At 44.4% G+C, this 20,764-nt stretch overlaps 1 protein-coding gene across 2 annotated transcripts; it reads right to left on the reverse strand.

Moving 5' to 3' along the window:
• Positions 1 to 145: 145 nt before the first annotated feature.
• On the reverse strand, positions 146 to 18,300 carry LOC133359375 (uncharacterized). Of its 2 annotated transcripts, XM_061577773.1 has the most exons (10): positions 17,684 to 18,300; positions 11,285 to 11,381; positions 10,819 to 10,947; positions 8,194 to 8,307; positions 6,294 to 6,419; positions 5,861 to 5,946; positions 5,447 to 5,735; positions 4,278 to 4,553; positions 2,763 to 2,938; positions 150 to 568 (listed from the first exon to the last, which is right to left on the reverse strand). In XM_061577773.1, the coding sequence occupies exons 1-10, from the start codon at positions 17,747 to 17,749 to the stop codon at positions 404 to 406; spliced, it is 1,524 nt and encodes a 507-aa protein (XP_061433757.1). In that variant the 5' UTR covers positions 17,750 to 18,300; the 3' UTR covers positions 150 to 403. The 2 variants fall into 2 exon arrangements, with proteins under 2 accessions (XP_061433758.1, XP_061433757.1); XM_061577774.1 differs by lacking the exon at positions 6,294 to 6,419 and having other exon boundaries at positions 146 to 568.
• Positions 18,301 to 20,764: the final 2,464 nt, after the last annotated feature.

Below are 20,764 nucleotides of genomic sequence, written 5' to 3' on the forward strand. Positions count from 1 at the left end.
ATAGAATAAAAATATTATTATTCTATTTAGAATAAAAATATTATTTTATTTAGAATAATAATATTGTTATTCTATCTATGTGACTTTACCGAAAGACCCAGAGAGTATGAAAAGTCACGTAGATAGAATAAAAATATTATTATTCTATTCAGAATAAAAATATTATTATTCTATTTAGAATAATAATCTTATTCTATCTACGTGACTTTACCGAAAGACCCAGAGAGTATGAATTTCTGCCGTCACGAAAGCTTTAAATCAAGATTTGTTGTTTCCAATTTCCTCTCTCTGTCTTGTAGTGTCAATCTGCTCAAGTAGTGGCCACATCTTTCTGGCACCAATCTCGTTATGATGTCGTCAAGCCATTCTCTGTTAGGTCTTCCTCTCTTTCTGGTTCCAACCATTAGAATTTCTCAAAGATGTCCTTTAGGTCTGGGTAACTTTCCCTGAGGTCCCACAGCGCCTCCCAGAATTGCTTGACCCTGGGTCGCCCTCTCGCCATCACCAACTCCACCATGTGCTGCGTCGCCTTCTCGCTGCCTTGCCGAGCTTGCATTCTTTTCACTTCCTGCGGGTGAACCAATGACCGCAAGAAGCGACGTTCATAGCGGAATGACGTTTCTATAGCGATGGTGATTCTTCAGAGCCACTTGCCTACAATACTCCAGAACCACTCTGTTTGTGTTGTTTCAGCCGTGAAGCAACGTTAATGACAAAAGTTTGACTTGGTGCGCGTGATTGTGAGACACGTACAACAAGGTCCCATATTTGTTGTTCACGCCTCCCAACCAAAAGTTTAAAATTGGCTCCGTCAATCTGTAATGCCTGTGGCTACAATAACTCTAGTAAAGATGATCCAATATGAACAAACACTTCTGGATAAATTTGATTTTGCTATTCGGGACTTACCCCTGCAGAATACTGGCCACATTGATCACAGGATTCCCCTAAAAAGTTGGAAACAAAACCAGCACTAAAAGGAATTACATCAGACACACACATAGCACTCATTGCTGATAACTATGATTTATCACTGTCAACCAATTCTGCAGTAGACTCAAAATGGGACATGTTCTGTAAAGCCTAGAAAGCCTATTCATAGTGCTTTCGTGACAGTCGTACTCTTGCTCAAATTAAGACTCAGATTACCTCGTCGCCAAACGCCTGTCCCTGTCAATCTGCCGACCGTCCGACTTACTCTATGGAGACTGCAATTTAATCGTCGACTCTGCTGCAATCGCGGCTCTCATTGGTCTGGGCATTCGATCACCTTTCGATTTTGTTAATTTTACCAGCTTGCCAGTCTTCTTGAGTCCGACTTTGGAATTGGAGAAATAGTCTTAAAATTAATCTCATCCTATGTGGCCGAGAGAGAACCACCTCTTCAAAAAGGTGAATCCACATCCACTATCACAAAGGACTCGTGCAGGGACCCCAGGGCTCTGTGCATGGGCCACTACTGTTTGATGTCTACACATCCCCCCATGCTGCCAAATTATTAATAGTTTCGGAAATAAATACCACTACTATGCTGATGACATTGTATTATATACACCAATGAATCCCACTAATGCTCAAGGAATTGAAAATCTCTCAGAGTGCACAACAGCCTCGCAGCACTGGTTCTGGTCGCATGATCTTTCTTTAAATGCAGCCAAATCTGAAGCCACACTCATTGGGACCAGACAGCGGCTCATGTCACCCTCTTTTCCGCTCAACATCACGATCACCGGCACCAGCATTCCCCTTATGGACCGCATCAAATTCACCGTTGTCACACTGGATTCTTCAACCTTTTCTCTGGACATTCATGTCAACTACTCTTCGTCACCCACGTCCAGTCATTACCATAAATATTGCCAACACCGTCGCCTGCAGTTATAGGTCGGCCCTCACCTCGACTACTGCAATGTCGTTCCATCCAAATCATCATCGAGCAACGTCCTCAAATTACAAGGGTTCCAGAACAACCTTCCTCGTGTCGTCCTTGGTGTCCACCAACCCACGACTCGACTCGGCCATTGCTCTCCGTGCTCTTCATTGGCTCCCTTTCTCCAGCAAGGACAAATTATAATAATCGCCTGCGTTTGTCATCACCCCTTAACCACCGGTTCCCCACCACTGCACCTCGCCTCACAACTCTCGCCTTGCACTGAAGGCTCATGGTAGGACTCTACACAGCATCGTCGCTCCAAATCTTCTTCAGACACCAAAGGTCTCGAACTGTTACAGCCTGATGTCACGATACACTACACTACTATACACTACTATAGCACTACACTATGCACTACTATACATTACACCCCACTATACACTACATTACTATGTACTACACTATACACTACACTGTAACAGACTCACGTTGGTTCTCTGCTGTCACCCCTCGGTGTGGAACTCTAATCCCTTTTTACATCTGCAAAATAAAATGCACTCTAACATTAAATTATTATTCAATATACTGGCCAAATAATAATGACATTTATAACTCACCACATTTTGCAGACAAGTCAATATCTCAAAGGCACGGTGCCAAGCTCAGCTGCTCTAAAGCCTGACCCTTTAGATGTTGCTTAAAAATCAGAGTGCATTTGATGTTGAGGATGTGCAACGGGACAGAGAGTTCCACACCGAGGGGGTGATAGCAGAGAGAACGACGCGAGGCTATAACAGTTCGAGACCTCGGTCTCCGAATACCAAAAACCTATTTATGAGATGATAAATGATGATTATGAATGTGAATACGATTATCTTTGCCGACATACCCTCACACTGTTGTCGGTGAGTATGTTCCTGATATGCAATTGGGAGACCAGAGGCGTCAGGTCGTCCCGCAGTGCCAGGAGCAGCTTCCTCGTCTGGAAGCGGATTTTGTCCCGGAGGAAATTTTCGCTGTAGCTGTTCAGATCCACGGGGCACGTGGAGAGTCTCCTGAGGAAGCCTGCGGCACCACAAAAGGGACACTGTTCACACTGAATAAGCCTTCAGGAGTGGACGAGAGCAGGTTGGACAGCTGAACATAATGTTAGCCCTCTAGAATATTTTATCCATAAGAGGTTTTTGGGTTAGATCGCGTAAAAACGAATGTGTGTTGTTCAACCCACCACCACCCGACAAAGCCAATTCGTAAGAGTTGTGGAGAAATTATATTTGTATCTTAAATCGAGGAGGGATAACTGTGATGTCATCACTTGTGAGCTAATCAGGTGCGAGAACCGGGGGGGGGGGGTTCGTGTAGTCACATATATGACCACAGATATCTATTATTGTATGTACATCCTGACGTTTTTGGGTGCAAAAATCGCAATACCAGTTATTGGCTGCTCACAGCTAATCCCCATCCAGGTATGGTGATCTGTATAGGCGTGTGTAACTTAACAATAGACCTCCAAGCAGCACGAAGCCTGTAGCTACTGGCTTAACGAAACATTGATATTTACGCAATCTCACCCAAAAAAAACCTCCATTGTGGATACATTTTGGTCGCGAATGCCCTATACGACTACTATGTGTTAAACTAACAATAATAAAGTTCGGAAACGATGATGAGTTGTGACTCCGCGTTGTGTTTCTGTCCTCCTGTGAAGTGAGGGCGACTCCACAATAGATGAGCACCAGAGGTTTATGAAACGGCATTTCAAAGTGTCTCTTTCGAGGGGCATTTGCGTTGCCTGCGATCGTGACCCAACGAACCGCCACCCCTCATCACGCTCCACGTCACAACAACAACACCTCAGCTCAGTCGCCCTATCGATGGGATTGAACACCAGTGTTAATAGTCTAGAAACAATTGTGATGAGTATAATACATATTTAAATCAACTTTAATATTAAAGTCTTAATTGTGAATTTCTTCATCACCACCGAAAACCCAATCAACAGTCAATTAACATTAACCGAGTTCCTGTCAGTCGATTAATTAATATTACATTAATTAATATTACATTCATGTAATATTCATTTTACTTTTGCATTTTTATGTTGCAATGGAGCTAATGTAGTGTATAATCTCAGCAGCATGTAGTCCACCCCAAATTTGAATTGGAGGCGTGCCCTCTACTCTGAATAGTCTACACGCTGCTGTGCATCATTGCCTTCACTTATAATAATAAAATAAATGCGCCTGGCTCTCCACAGCAATTAGCAGAGTGCACAACGTATACGTGCGATTCATCACAGCTGAGATCACACCGGCTTCACTTGGGCAGGACATATCACTGGAAGAGATGATGGCCGGTTAACATGAAAGAGGTGGAAGGTGTCTCAAAGATTGTTTACTACCAAGGCCTTCCAGCCACTCCTTGACTCCAGGATACTCGTCCCGCACGGCTTGCACAGCAAACAGAAGCCTGAGGCAGTCATCGTTCCCTCTCTCTATGAAGTATTTGAGTAGCAGCTCCGCACACTCCGCGCCATCCCGGATGCTCTTGGCTTCAGTGAAAAGCTCGTTCGAGATTCGTCCTCGGCTCATCAGCAGGAGCAGAAGATGTTTGGGGTCTTTGGCAATCCACAGCTTCAGATCCGACTCCTTATCTCGAATGGCCCTCAATGCCTCGCCTGCAGTCAACAGAGGTTCATATGAATTTCAAACGTATCGTTGAACACATTTCATTGATTTTAAATACTTTTCAGCTACAGTTGTGCTTCTGGAATCAAGGCACAACAAATAACATATTTAGGTTCACACGTAACGTGTTGTTGTTCAGTCACGCATCATGGCGGCTTTAAACGGAGCGTTATTGTCGCTAATTACTTCCCCCCGAGGACGAGCTCGTGTTGGAAAGCATTACAAAAGCAATGCATATCCATATCTTTTCCCTCCATGACTCTAATAAAATCGATTCAGTATCAATGTTCTGGTGGGAAACTGCGTTGGCTAGATGTTAACTACCTCGCCTTGTATACAGGAGGTCGTGGATTTGATCCCTACCCTGATGCCTTCTGCTGTATATTTGGAGTTTGCGGTGCCTCTCTCCCCATTGTCGTGTGGATTTTCTCCATATCCTCTGGTTCCCCCCTCCACATTTAGAGGATTTGACTGCTTATATACACTTCCACGTGATGATAAGCCACTTCCTTCATCTATCACATGTGAAAGCCGCTACTACATTGCTCAGTTGGGCTTTACCTGGTAAAATAAAATAAAATAGTTTCGTTTCAGAATGGGTTTCGATGAGTATGGGTCTCTGTGGGTCTCTATGGTTCTATTTTGGCCTCCGGATCTCTGGAGGCCTCTGAGTATGGGTCTCTATGAGTGAGGCTGTAGAATCAGCATCACATGTTTCGAGTATTTGGCTGCGGCTATACATTTCCACGTGATGATGATCTCAGATACTTCGTTGAGCTGCTATCAAATAAAGAAATACATAGCTCAGTGGGGGCCCTTGCACCTGGCAATATAAAAATTGTTAAGTCGTAGTTTTTTTGTGGTGCGTTTACGTGGGTCGTACCGTGTTTCTGAATCCACATCCACAGCTGCACGTATTGCTTCCTCACAGAGTAGAGGGCGTCCCACAGTTTCTCACAGCCCGACTCTCCCTGGCTGATGCAGTGGTCCAATACGAGCTCCACACTCTCCTCTCCGCCCTTGTCGACAGCCGCTTGATGAACACGCCGTGGTATCAAATTGAGGCCGTTGAGATGCTCCAGGAAAGCCGAGGGATCCGTTCCGATCCAGGTCTTGAGATTCTCTTTGTTCTCTTGGATGAGTTGCATTGTATCGCTGCTATCATTGCTCCTCTGTAGCGTGTGGAGAAGACACGGTTACAATTATTTCTGTGTTTGTGGGATAGAGTCTTCACTGTACTAGTATGTACGCCTACACAATGAAGGGTCATCATGCCACCATGCTGTGTTGAGTTTACCTGAACTCCAAATGGCACCTTGTGTTCATTTCGCATTATATGAACAAGCGATAGATTTTCATCATGCTCATAATTTGTAGGAGTGTCTGAAAAAAATCCGATACAATTAGGTTATCACTGATTCATAGCACAGTTGATATGGTTGTATCATTTTTTTATATGTCCAAAACGAAAAACTATTCTATAATTGGACACAGAATACTAAACGCGGTGATATTAGAGTCATAAAGAACATTTACATTATTTATACTCTGTGTGTCTATGTTGTGTGTCTCTCTATGTGTGTCTTTGTGTTGTCTCTCTGCTTGTTTGATTTCTCCGCACATTTTAATTCACGTATAATGGGAGTAAAAAGCTATTTTGGAAGATGTATCATTTCATCCCCAATACAAGGATGAGATCTTTGGATTAAGCATGGAAAAATACCACTTACCGGATCGCTTCAACATCCTTTTAAAAGTCAACCACTTCTGCTTCATGTTGAAGTTAACTATGAGCAACACGAGTGCAGTCAGGACGAAGAAGATGAGGACTGCTGCCAACACGACTGACGTGGCGTCTGAATATTTTATGAAGGATAAAAACAAGAAGCTGTCAACAGCAGTCCTCTCTCCGCCTACTTGTCAGGTCTATGTGATACGTTGCAATGTATACGAATGCAGTACGTTGTATTAACGCAACCTCTATCAAGATAAAACCATAAAATCATTGCTCTTTGCATAATTTCTACAGTTTTTTCTAAAAAGTCGACCCCTTCAGTTTCATGTTTAAGTAAAATATGTACAACAAGAGTGCAGTCAGGACGAAGCCGAAGATTGTTACCAACACGACTACTGTGGTGTCTGAAATTTTATGAAGGAGAAAAACTAACAAGCTGTCAACAGCAGTCCCCTCTTCGCCTAATTGTCTGGTCTCTATGATGCATTGCAATGCATGGGAATCCAGACCTCTATCAAACCATAAAATAATTGCTCTTTGCATTATTTCTATAGTTTGTTTAGCACAACAATATCGTAAAGGCGTTTTTTCACAGCTTATCATTTGCAGCAGTTGGATAGCTGTTGGCGATATTTTTTGATAATTTGCCTTCCCCCAAGAACGAACTTTGCAGGTAATTTTCACATTTGAACCGCGATACCAGAACACATGGCCATCTATTTCCAAATAAGGTTACCAGACCTCTATCATTCACCATGAAGCAGATCGTGAATTTTATTTTGTTGAATGCACCAGCAGAATCAACTCGGGTAGCCGTTGGGCTTAAACCACAAACCTCTGAAACGTGCTACTACCCAGTGTGCAGATTTGGAGGCAAGGGGACTCCAGCCTAAAACTTTTGTGTAGAGACAATAAATATTAGGTGTTCAGTATTGCACCGGGTATTAAACTAATAACATCACACATGGCTGGCTTGACCATACATGCAGTCCCTGAAGCCTGCAATAGACATTAGCTTGAATTTCAATTCGTGCTTCTATTGCAGACAGCTTCTGCTGTTTGAGTTGTCAGGCTGTCTCTTGCTCCCACTGTCAGCTGAGAAAAAAAAATCTGCTGTTGTGGTTGACTTGAGCGGCTTCGTAATCCTACTGTAGTGACATCAGAGATGTCACTGTATAGTGCCTGCCTAGAAGGGCCGCGCCATTCGATGTTTCTACAACATGGACAGCACCGTGTGGGTGGCTGTGTGTAATACCAGCCCTAGCGGGGCTTGGTGAGCACTGGAATAGTGAGGGCACCACGCAAGCTTGTGGTGGGGGATCCCACGAGGGGAAGTGGGTGAGGGGAAGTGGGTGAGTGTCAGCCCAGGGGCAGGGTTGCCCCGGGCCATGGCACTCTAGTTGACTCTGTAGACACGTAATCCAGAGAGTCCAGACAGGGGGCCCCAGGTGGGGGGGGGGGGGGTAGTGGGTGATCACGTGTCCGGGGAGAGCTCTTGAGAGGGATCGAGAGGGAACGAGAATGCTGGAGAAGGCGGGCAGGGCCGAGGGCGTAGCAGCCCCGACCGTAGGGGGATATAAGGCGAGTAACTGAGGGACCGGGGGTCACTGCATTCTACAAGCTGGAAGCTCAACACCTACAAGCGGGAAGCTCTACGTCTCAAGCTGAAAGATCTCCCTCGTAGGAGGCAACCACGTCGTCGGAGACCCGAGTGAGGGTCCGACCCTTCTTAGCAGTAACCCCTCTATATAGCGTAGTTGGCTGGGTGGCCACCACCCTAGGCTATTTTGGGTAAAGGGGCCGTTACCCCTTTGTGTTATGGTGTTACAATAAATGTGTTGCCTCTAAAAGGAACAACGTCTGCAACTCAGTTGGACTCACTACACTACTACTACCTGAGTGTGTCTCCTCAGGCAGACAAATTCCCGAATCGCCATCTCTCTTGAGCCTCTCCATGCACCGACACATCGTGTCCTGGGCCACGGAGCAGTTCACAGCCACCTCCTCGCCTGCAATGAGAAAGTTGACGGTGCTAAAGTTCAACAAACATACACACACAGAGACCCACACAAACCCAGACCAATACAGACCCACAGAAACCCACAGATTAGCACGATTGGCTACGTACGGTGTGAAAGAAGTTCAACATATATTTCATAATAAAGGTTTTTGGGTTAGATTGCTTAAGTATAAATGTGTCATAACCCTCTACCACCCGACATAAACAGTAAGGTTTGTCACGTAAACAACGCGCCAATTAGTTTACAACTTCAGCCCACTGGTGTGTTGGAGAGATCAGAGGTGGAGGAGGGGGGGGGATATTGAAATTATATGACAATAGATTAGAAAGCTAATCCCAGTTGATTAGCATGTGTTTACTTTATAAGGAATACAGTTGTAAGATGTATTACTTAATAATACGCTTCCAGGCCGCATTAAGTCTGTCAGAGCAGTTAAAATTAATTGTATTTATCTCAATTTCAATAGATTCTCCAATTAGTCTCGGCCAGTAATAATTCGTTTTACACAACTAATTATTACGTCGTTTTGTTTGCATGTTCACCACAAGAATATGTGGTTAATGCAGACATGATTTCTTGCAAAGGTTTCAGTTTGGTGTTTTAACATCTTAACACCTGATTTATTGCCATAAATGGGAAAACCCTATTATTAAAATTTAATACTGGAAAAGGAGGTCCCATGATGTTATCCATTGTAGTTGATATGCATACATTAACCCCCCTCTATTGTTCGCACCGGATTGGCTCATAAGTGAAGACATTACATTGTCCCCTCTATTTAAGACCAAAACACGAAGATTTCTCCATAACTCTGGATGTTGCCTGATGCTACTGGTTGTAATTACTAGCGAAACGTCACGGTACTCTAATTGTAAATGTTGTAGTAGGTTTACTCTCTAACTCACCAGTGTGCTAAACTATTAACGAATTGGTATGTTTTCTTAACGTGACAAGCCTTATAAATTGGCTGTGTCGGGTGGTGGCAGGTTTAACGAGACATTTATATTCACGTGATCTAACCCAAAATTCGATATTATGGATACGTACACGCACACTACTATATGTAGTGACATCGCTGGATGTCGACATGCTGGGTGCAGTGCATGGTGTGCAGTCTAGCGACATCGTGGGTGTAGTACTGTCCTAGAGGGGCCCGGTGAGCGCTGAATGATAGCGCTCGATGGTGCCACACTTGGCGTGCAGTGCCGGCCGGAGGATGAGGTTATTCGAGACCATGGCACTCTGGTTGACCCGAGAGGACACGTGACCAGTTAAGTCTACAAAGGGGCCCCAAGATGGGGCTAGGGGTGGTCACGTGATTGGGACCCAGATCCTTCCCGAGGATTCTGGAAAGTGGACGTGGCCAAGGGCGGAGCTGGCCACACCACAGAGAATATAAGCCGGGACCCGAGAGGGACCGTGGTTGTTGTTCGTCCTGGAAGAAATATTCGTCTACCTTCTCGGTTCAACGAGTCTCGAACACGTAGACCCGGGCCGAAGCTGTTGGTCCCGGTCCAAATTAGCAGTTACGTTGTAACTAGTGTAGTTAACCTGGTGGTTACCACCGGGTTAACTACACTAGCTACGTAGTAACTAGTGTAGTGTAGTAACTAGTGTAGTTAGCCTGGTGGTCACCACCAGGTTAACTACACGTAGTAACTAGTGTAGTGTAATAACTAGTGTAGTTAACCTGGTGGTTACCACCAGGTTAACTACACTAGTTACGTAGTAACTAGTGTAGTGTAGTAACTAGTGTAGTTAGCCTGGTGGTCACCACCAGGTTAACTACACTAGCTACGTAGTAACTAGTGTAGTGTAGTAACTAGTGTAGTGTAGTAACTAGTGTAGTTAGCCTGGTGGTCAACACCACAGGTTGTTATTCTGTTAAGGGGAAAGTTACCCCGTGTGTTGGAACTGAATAAATGTGCTGCCTCCCAGTCTCCGTCTCAGACTCAGTTGAACCTATTACATATATACTACACTATACAATACACTATACACAACCTAAGAGTAGCACAGTTGGCTACGTATGTTGCAAAAAATCGTACAATATCTTGGATTTTAATCTGGATTTCAGCTGCCTGTGATTATACCGAGTTGATGTTAAGTAGCTGCACCAATTCATTTTGAAAATTTCATTTCAGTTTGAATGCCACCTGTCTGTCAGAAGGACACAATTGCCTAACCATAGTATGAATAAAGGGGCCTACAAATTGGAATTAAAATGTGGTTCTGTGATGTCATCTTCTGTGGCGTGTGAGAGTTCCCAGGCATTTGTTGTCTCTTGACAAGATCATGATTTGGACAATTGGAATATTTAGTTCGAGGTGGGATTGTCTCTCTTTCAAAATGTTTTGGTCAGTTGCTTATCAAGTTTTGTCTTTGCTTCATGCCAGTTAAAATGAGAGTATCCAGAGGAACACCCGTCATGCATACATGAGATAAATATCACACACATTGCAGATATGACAGCAACCTACTTGCTGTCTTGCCACTTACCGGAACCACAGCTGCTGCACCATGAGCACTTCTCGTCCTGGTTGTCTCTGTGCAAAAAAGTGCCCTTAGGGCACAGGTCACACAAAGCTTTCCTTCCATCAGATGTGCAGTCCTTCACCTTGAACGTCCCTGAAGGACAACGAAATGCGAGCGAGCAATAGCGTTTTACAAACACACAGCGACCACAAGTTGGTTCAGAGAGACGCAGGCTGCACTGCATTCAACCAGTGTTAAGTTCTGTTCAGAATACAGTAGCTTGACAGAAAACTAATTTCTTCAGTATCGAATCACTTTTTGTAGCCTGATAGTGATGAGGTCACGGGGTAAAAGCTGGCCCCAGTTGGGTTCCTTTCCACAGGAGTAGGGCCTGTGACTTGGTGGGGACAGGAAGCACCCGGTCACCACGCTTTGTCGTTCCACAGAGGTGTAGGGATTGGGGGTCTCTGTGTTTGTGTGTTGCTTTTACCTGCAGGGCACAACCGGCAGCAGACTCCTCGTGGTGTTTTGTAGAATCCATCTCCACACTCCTTGGCGGCAGACGGCTCCTGCAGTGCACAACACACCTGAAGAGAAGGTCCACACAGAATGGAGTGATTAGGGTAAAGGTCGTGACTTTGTGGCTACGACAGTGCTGGTGGTTTTAGAAAACCTATCCCTGTTGTTACCATGAAGCATTTGTAACGAGCTTAAAACTCATCACGCTGGAAAATGTGTAAATCGGCAGCAACAATTGGTGCAGCTGGCACCAACCTATTATCCAGGCGGATGGAATCGTGGACACACATGCAACATAAAGAACCAACAACACCTTCATCACTGATCCAGCAGCACAGGTGTAGACCTCCCCTCGAAGGCGGTAAATAGCAAATAACTGAACTCGCACAGAGCACAGGCGATGGCGGCTGCCTTTCTTCACAATTGAGAGATGACTCCCAGACCATGGAACGTATCAACTTGAACTCTAATATCTGTTGTGGGAGGTGTTTCATTTCTCCACTAAGCATCTCAGGAGGCCATTGAGTGGATTGAAAAACTAGGCCTCACATCATAAGCTTTAACCATCATACAACAGATGAAGAATGTACTAAGTGAAACCACCAATTTAATAACTGCCTGTGAATGAGAAACTCAGAAAACGGAATGTGCCTGGAGGCACAGCAGAACAACCGTAACGTAATAAGCAAACACGAGTAGATTTACAACAGACAAACGTGTGCAGCATTTTATGAACAAAGGCTTCTCACCATAATCCAGATCAACAGCTCAAAATAACTGAATGCGTGGCCGTTGTGTTTTTTTTAAATGCCAACTCACACAGTCGAGAAAATGTGGTCACCCCGACAACAAACAGCAATAAAACAAAGACAACTCTAGACCGGATTCATCCACATTAAGAATCGTCAGTACAGCACAGTCATATATGATGTTGCCATCTGCCTCCGGGAGCCTCAAATATGGAGAGGAGTTGTACGTTTACACTATCGGACCCATAACTTGCGTGAAGGCAGCAATAATTCAAATCAATAAACGACGATGGAACTCAGTTTAATACGTAGGAGGCTTTCACTACCAATATCATCAATAATACAGGGTTTTTTTGGGTTAGATCGCGTACATATATGCGTCATTAAACCCGCCAACACCTAACACAGCCAATTAGGCTGTTCGCCTAATGATGCTCTTTGTAATTACTGGATAAACGTCATAGTGAGATTGTAAATGTTGTGGATTTGCTCTCCAACACGCCGGTGTGCTGTACTAGTAACGAATTGGCATATTTTATTTACGTGATAAACATTACTAATTGGCTGTGTCGGGTGGTGGCAGGTTTAACGACGCAATTATATTTCCACGATCTAACCCAAAAAAACCCGTATTATGGACGATGATACTCATTGCAACAGACAAAATTATCATAGGCCATGAAACAAATAGGTTGAGCAACACACAATCGTGGGCATTGAGCTGGTGGTCTGAACAGGTCTGACATTTTGGACATGCAAGACACATCTTTGCGCAGAATTTTCAGATTTGAGAAACCCTGGTATAAACCTACACAGTAGCAGACGTCAGTGTCTCTGGCTCGAACAACCATAGAGCGGCGTTCATCTCAACTGCGGCCCTGAGCTCTTGGTGCTAATGTCACATTCCCATGGTGGTGGTAAGACTCATTGGGATAATAGCAGTCAACTTCCCGGTATTTCTTTCTTATGGCAAGTGCAAAGCAAAGAACAAAATATTTAACTTTTATGTTGAGAAGGTGATCCATTCGATGGCATCCAAAGTTGATTTATGTATAAAGTCAGTGCCTCCTCTGTAAGGCTATAATGGGCAGTGGTGAGTTACGTGATTCAGAGATCGCACTTCATCACATTCACAATAGGGTGACTTTCATTGTCTTCCCAGTGTTCTGTATTTTTAATATACAGTAGTCCCTCGATTAACGGTGACATCAGTTAACGGTTTTTCAGTTAATGTTAAACCTCCCATAGGACCTATGGTTTTGACTCACGTTAACGTCATTGATTAACAGTATGTTTTATATTAGCGGTCCCTAACCTTTTTGGCACCAGGGACCGGTTTCCTGGAAGAAGCTCTCCAGCGACGTTTGTTTTTTACTCATTTTGGCTAGGGTTAGCTTGTGGGATTACCAAAACTGTGACCGAGACAAGTGCACAGTGCGGGAAAGAGGCACAGACGGAAGTAGTCCATAAAATAATGGCGGGCGACACGAGGAATCACCGCTCTCACCTCCTGCTGTGCAGCCCAGTTCCTAACAGGCCACGGACCGGTACCAGTCCACGGGCGGGGGTTGGGGACCCCTTTTTTATATTATACACGCGGTCACGAATTTCGGCAAATCCGAGCGTTCGTAAGTGGGACTCGGCATGCCTCAGCGAATCAGCGATGCCTATTTATAAGCCTTTAGACCTCGAGTGGAATTGTTAATCGTATCTTATATTTTAAAAAACGCCTTTATCCAAGGCGATTCATAAGGGTTATGAGTTGCACAACGAGGGTAGCTAAAAGTGATACGGTGAATTAGGGATGGGGTATGGGGGAGGGAGGATAGTGGGTTCAGGAATTACGGTGGGTACCTAGGGATAGAGGGAATGATGGGCCAGGGAGAAGAGGTGGGTCTTGAGGGAGTGAAAATAGCTCTCTTGCATATTCAGTGTTTTTACTTATTTTTCAACTCATAAGTGAATTCGCAAAAGGAAACGAGGAATAGGAAAGTAATTTGTTTTAAACGAAGCAGGACGTTTTTAAGGTTAACTTCCGATCATCTTGGAATGGTTTTATGCTTTAAACGTGTAATTCCTATATTAATTTAGCAGTTATCTCGGTAAGCAGAAGTTTTCGTGTAAAGGATTAAAAACGTAAACTGAGGGACTACTGCATATAAATATTGTCCATTCTCTCCACCACAACGTCAGGTTACTTTTGCAAATAAGATGACTCTGTTCTCTTGAGTTGTCACCTGGTTTAAACATTAACTTGACAAGATTTCACGAGAGGTCATATATATGTAGGGCTTGAGTTTAACGCGCCACGCATCCCCCGCCTCTGTTGCTATGCGAGCAAGCACAGTACAGTGGGTGATGTGAGGTAATGGTTGTTGTTGTGGCTTTAGGCGAAGTGGGTCGTTAAGAGTTGAAACAGGTGTCAGGGTAACCGGGAGGACACAGGCTAGTGATTGGCTGGAAAGGTAATTGGGCATTAGCCGGCGTCACTCTGGCGGCGAAAACAAGGTCACGTGACACGGGGGGCCAGGGGGCGAGCGATAGGCGGGGAGTAGAGATAATTAGGGCAGATTAATTGGTGTGGGGATATAAGCCAGAGCGCAACAGAGAGAGGGGAGTCCTGTATGAGTTGGCGTCGTGGATGGAGTTGCAGCAAGGGTGCCCAGGGAGTCGCAGAGCAAGTGATAGTAGAGTAAAGCGTAGAGAGACAGTGTTAGTAGAGTAAAGCATGGAGAGACAGTGGTAGCGAGAACGCAGTGAGCAACCAGGGTAGCCATGCATCGGAAGGATGCAGAGTATGAGAAACCGTAGAGACGACAAGCGTAGCGATAGTGAGGTAGAGAGACGCAGAACGACGCGGAGCGGAGTGAGGGCACGGAGAGACGCAGAGCGGTGGCGCAGCAGAGCGACGCGGAGCGGAGTGAGGTCGCGCCGAGACCCGGAGCGGTGGCGCGGCGAAGGTGGACTCCAGGAGGAAAATAAAGAGAGATAAAGACAACACTTGTACGAGTCCTACATATATAATGAGTACAATAAACTCTGTACCTTGGACTGTAACGGCAAAGAGACAGACTGATACCGAAGCTGTAAACCTGGCTCATGTTTACGAATGCACTATACATTAACTAAGGCAACCTGTACTATGGGAACCTCATTTGCCAGTAAAAATATGATAATTGGTTGTTTACCCTTCTATCTGGCAACAAAACTGACACCTTTTTTTACAAGGAGTCATGTTTGCATAGATCGCAATACCTGCAGTCATAAATACAAGCAAAAGACATAACTCTGATAATGTGCACTGTCCTTGAAGTTGATTGGTCCACACCCGAGACAGCTTTCCTTAGAGCCTAGTCCCACATGGGTTGGACCAGATGATGCCAAAAGGCGCACAACTCAAAGACAATGCACCATCAGAGTATGAGAGCTAGGGGCAAGCATCTACACTATGGGAACCTCATTTGCCAGTAAAAATATGATAATTGGTTGTTTACCCTTCTCGTTTTGTTGCCAGATAGGTGCCAGGATGTCTGCAGAACCAGAACAAAACGTGAACTAAGACTGACCGGATGAATGCTCGAGATCATTGATACCGCGAGAAGCTTTGGGCTTTCCATGGTCTTTGGGAATTAATTAAATAAGCTAGAAATTCTACGTAACAGTTTACAGAAATCATATTCATCACTCCTGTTAAGGCAGATTCCGGGGATAGCACCTGCAATTTGGCTAAGAATGAGCTTTGCAGAGGCAAAGAGTATTTGATGTCTTGCTAAGGCAGACTCTTAAGTATCGCTGACAATTTTATTTTACGTTTTCGTAATATTTTTAGTCACTTGCAGAGTCAAGGACTTCGATAAGTTGTACTGCACAAAGCTAATAGTTGTGATAAGCTAAGAGATGTGCGAAGTAACTTTCATAAAAAATAATAACCCATTCATTCTAGATTTGAAGCTTTCGTGACTGCAAGTATTCATATTCTTAGGTTTTCGGTAAAGTCACGTAGGTAAAAATTTTAAATTAATAAGAGTAAAATAAAAATAAAATAAAAATCACGACGTTTCGGAGGCAACACATGCTTCCGTCTTCAGGTGGAACCGTCACAGCACGATAGCTGTATCAAGTAAATGAGAGAATACAAGATATACTATCCCGTATATATAGTGGTTGAGTGTGGGGGGAATGGGCCAGGAACGGCCCACTTTTTATTATTATGGTAAGGTGCGGATTGAGACTACTGTTAATCTACATAACAAAGGACTGAGCTTTTATTATGGTAAGGTGCGGCTTGGCACTACGGTTAGTCTACATAACAAAGGACTGAGCCTGAGAGGGGGGGGGGGGTGCCAGAGTTGTTCAAATTGCAACTGCTGCTAATGAGACCGAGCCTCTGCCATGCAGATGGTAAAAGCACAAAAGCAGGTCAGGAAGAAACGGCCTCCTGATATGTTGTTTGGTGGGTAAAACTTATAGCAGGAAACCAGTGTGTGAAAAAAGAAGCTAAACATGGTAAAACAAAACTGGCTGTCTATCAGTAACCTGGACAGTAACTCAAGAATAGTTGTCTGTCAAATAAGATGGTCCAAATATGTGTAGTTAAATCTTTTTTGCATGGTTAATCACATCTTTCCAATGATTACTCAGTTTGTAGCCATCATCACGGTTGAAATTATGTCAAAATCAGCAGGGGATCAAATACTTTTTTCCCTCACTGTAACACTGGGTGGTCGTTACAGCAAGTGGGATCATAACCCGGTATCAGCACCTTGCTCTCTGCCACCACTGATAGACGCAATGATCGACACAAAAAGCTGATTTTGCAGAGGTGAGTTTGGGAAGATTTCTTCTATTCAATTGATGAATTGGCCAAACAATCTTAAAAGACTGCTGTTTGGTGGTCAATAACTTAGACCCCTTCAAAAATGGCAGCTGCCCTCACGTCCTGTATCCCTGAAGGCTCATGATGCCAATGGCGTCACGAAGCCCTGCCCATCACCTCCCGTCCAACAACACATATGGGAAGTGGTTAGATTTTTTCATCTTCCTCACAACTGGTTTTGTGTTATCTGATTGGTTGAGTGATAAAATGGATAATGGATAGAGTAATCGATTACTTAAATAATAAATTATATTTGCTTTACTCGTAAAAATTACTGTGTCATGCCACTTGAGACAGAGATAGTGAATAACAATGGGCTGTCTCCTGGTTAAAATACGAAATTCAATCTCATTATGAATCGTTGACATTGATGGAAAAAATGCAGCAAAAATTGAAAAGTGCACGTAAAACCATGGAAATAATCAGGCTTGGAACTTCGTTGACAGACAGAAAGGGGAACATGTGGATTAGAGAACATAGAAAGGTTATAAACATTATCTTGACTGTTTAGAAAAGTAACTGGGCTTAAAAAGGACACGACAAAGAGTGAAGGAATGATGGCCGGGAGGTCGAGATTTAACGACGGAATGGCTGCAAAAGGAAAGAACACTCCAGAGAGAGAACATCAACTGCTGGATATGGAACAATGATTCATCCTCAAGTAATGCTTCCCCTATGAAGGTTATAGCCCTTAACATTACACATGAATGAACAAGTGAATGAAACTATAAGTGGTAGTCCTCACCATCAGTAGGATTGTTCCTCTCAGCGCCAGCCCAGGCGAGCTCCTCCGCTTGGTCATGAAGTTCATCGCTCCTCACTCCTCGCCCTCAGACAATCGACTTCTTTCTCACCTCCTATGACGGCTCTGTAATATTATTTTTCTCTTCAACTACATTTAAACTATATTTTTTTATTTCACCGGGTTAAGGCCCCACTGAGCTGTGTAACTCTTTTTCAAGAGCAACCTGGCTATCACAAATGATAGCAGCTCAACGAAGTGGCTTATCAAGTGGAATTGTAGAGCAGACACGTAAATCTAAACGCGTGATGTTGATTCTAAATGTGGAGGGAAAAATCCACATCTGTCTTGTTTCTCTATATTCTCCACTATATCTCTCCTGTCTCCTCGCCCTCTTGTCACGCTTCTCGAACCACTCTTGTCAGAAGCCTGAGTTCGAAAGCTTCTTGTCTACATTGTCACCTCCAAAGGTGTTTTTTTTACAAATCTCGCTCTTAACAGTTAAATCGCAGCCGGATTCAATGCTAAACGAAGAGACTAGGCAATTGCTTGGTGACACTGTGGGAAGTTTTCTCTTCGTGTTTTTTCTTACTGCGAGTTCCTTGCAAAGGTCACGTGCGTGGTTTATAGTGCTAAGTTTATGAGAGGGAGTTGGCAGTCTGCTGTAGCCCTGACAACGCAGTCTCGTTGAATGATAAGAGTCGTAATTTTGGGTGCGGTCACATGTCCAAGTGGTGCGCATACCTCCATTAATTACAAATCGCGTTCTTAAACCAAATAAATACGTGCCCTGGTTCATCCGAAATCTACGTAATCGCCTCGACACCACAGCAGTTGCATATCTTTAAAAACAGTGGACAGAGTTTGATTTATTTTGATTGACGTGACTCTGCTGTCCAGTTAGTGGGCTGAGTCTTATGCGCAGGAGCTGGAAAGTGTTATCCCTAAGCACGCGCTACGATCGGTCAATTATTAGTATTCGTTCTAAATTCAAGGAGTAACAATCAAAATCGTCAGATGTGCTTAAAAATCGACTAATTTATACCTGTATGAGTGGTTTTGGGAAAGAGATGTGCGTAAAATCTATATTTTTGGATAATCCGCTGCCATCCTCCCTGTCATTAGCATGGATAATCGAGAGTCTACTGCATTAAAATATCTAGGTTTGGAAGTTAGAGATAATTTGCTAAATAGAAACATCAAGATTTGTTCACATTGTCAGGAGAGCGGTAAGAAACTAAATTCTTTTTTCCCCAGATGAGGGCACACTGAGCTATATAGTAGCTGTATTTCAGAAGCGATAACAAATTAGAGCTCAACAAAGTGTTTTATCACGTGGACATATATAACAGCCAAATACCCTAAACACGTGACATTGATTCCAAGTGTGGAGGGCAAAAACCGGAGGACCCAGAGAAAAATCCATGCGACCTCCATGGGGAGAGAAGAGACACAGACACCAAATATACAGCTGGGGTAACGGTTGGGAGCGAACCCACGACCTACTGCGTTCCAGGCGAGGTAAGTTAACATCTCCTAGCCACCGAGGTGCCCACAATGGTTAGAACACAAAAATGAGCACCTTGCCATGATTTCTACACGCATGTTATAATCACGTATCATGATCATAACGATGAGTTTTAGTAGGTCTATCATTACATCCCCAATACCAGGAAAACCCCTTTGTTATCAAAGGGATCATGGGAGTATGCTTCTCTGGTCTACCTCTGTTTTGTAGACTTGGATGAAGCATATGACCGTGTTCCCCACGATGTCTTGTGGGAGGTGCTGCGGGAGTATAATGCACCTCTCCCGCTTTTTTGTGCACTATCCGGTCTCCCTATTCCCAGAGTAAGAGCTGTTTCCGTATTCTTGGTGTTAAATCAAAGTCGTTCACTGTGGGTGTTGGACTTCGCCAAGGGTGTGTCCTGTCTCCACTCCTGTTTGTGATTTTCATAGACAGGATATCAAGGCGCAGCTGATGTATGGAGAGTATCTGGTTTTGGGACATGGAGGTGGTGTTGCTGATGTTTTTTCAAATGACGTTGTCCTCTTCTCCTCGTTAGTCTGTGATCTCCAGCGTGCACTTGAACGGTTTGATGCCGAGTGTGAAGCGGCTGGGATGAGGATCAGCACCTACAAATCTGAGGTCGTGGCTCACTCCCGTGAGACGGTGGGGTGTGCTCTCCAAGCGAGGGGGGAGGTTAAGTACCAAGGGTTCTCTTTAGCGAGTGATGGTAAGTGGAAGCGGGAGATCGGCCTTCTGATTGGTGCGGTGTCCGAGGGGAAGGAGGCACTGTACCGTTCCATGGTAGTGAAGCTCGCGGTTTACAGGTAGCTCTACATTCCCACCTTTACCTATGGTCATGAGCTTTGGGTAATGACAAAAAGGATGAGATCGCGGGTACAAGGGGACGAAATGAGGTTTCTCCGTCGGGTTGCTGTGCTCACTCTCTGTGATTGGTTGAGGCGCTCGGTAATCCGGGACAGCCTCAGGTCTAGAGGAGCTAGGTGAGGCGGTTTGTGTACCTGGTATGGATGCCCCCTGGTAGACTCCCCCTAGCACTCTACCGGGCAGCACGTCTCACTCAGTGAAGACCCCGGGGCCGGCACAGGACACACTGACAGGACTATGCCGCTCAGCTGGCCGGCAAACGCCTGGGACTTCACCAGGAAGAACTAAAGTTATATAGTAATATATAGTAGTAGTGTATAGTGTAGTGGAAAGTATAGTAGTGCTGGAGTCTGTCGCCAGGGAAAGGGAGGTCTGGACCGCTATACTCAACACGCTGCCGCCACAATCCTCACCAGCAAAAGTGGATCGAGAAACAAACAAAACGAACAAACCTCCGAAGGAAGGGAGTATGATAGGGGTTATGACCTCAGGTGCAAGGATGTCTGTAGGACCAGAACAAAACGTGAACTAAGACTGAATGCACGAGATCAGTGATACCGTGAGAAGCTTTGGGCTTTTGATGTGTCTTAGGGAATTAATTAAGCTATAAATTATATATAAGAGGAGACAAAAATAGCATGCATTAGTACCGTTAAGGCAGACTCCGGGGATAGCACTCGCAATTTGGC

The sequence above is a fragment of the Lethenteron reissneri genome, chromosome 65, assembly GCF_015708825.2.
Source record: "Lethenteron reissneri isolate LAM-NWPU_2019-01 chromosome 65, ASM1570882v1, whole genome shotgun sequence".
Taxonomy (NCBI): domain Eukaryota; kingdom Metazoa; phylum Chordata; class Hyperoartia; order Petromyzontiformes; family Petromyzontidae; genus Lethenteron; species Lethenteron reissneri.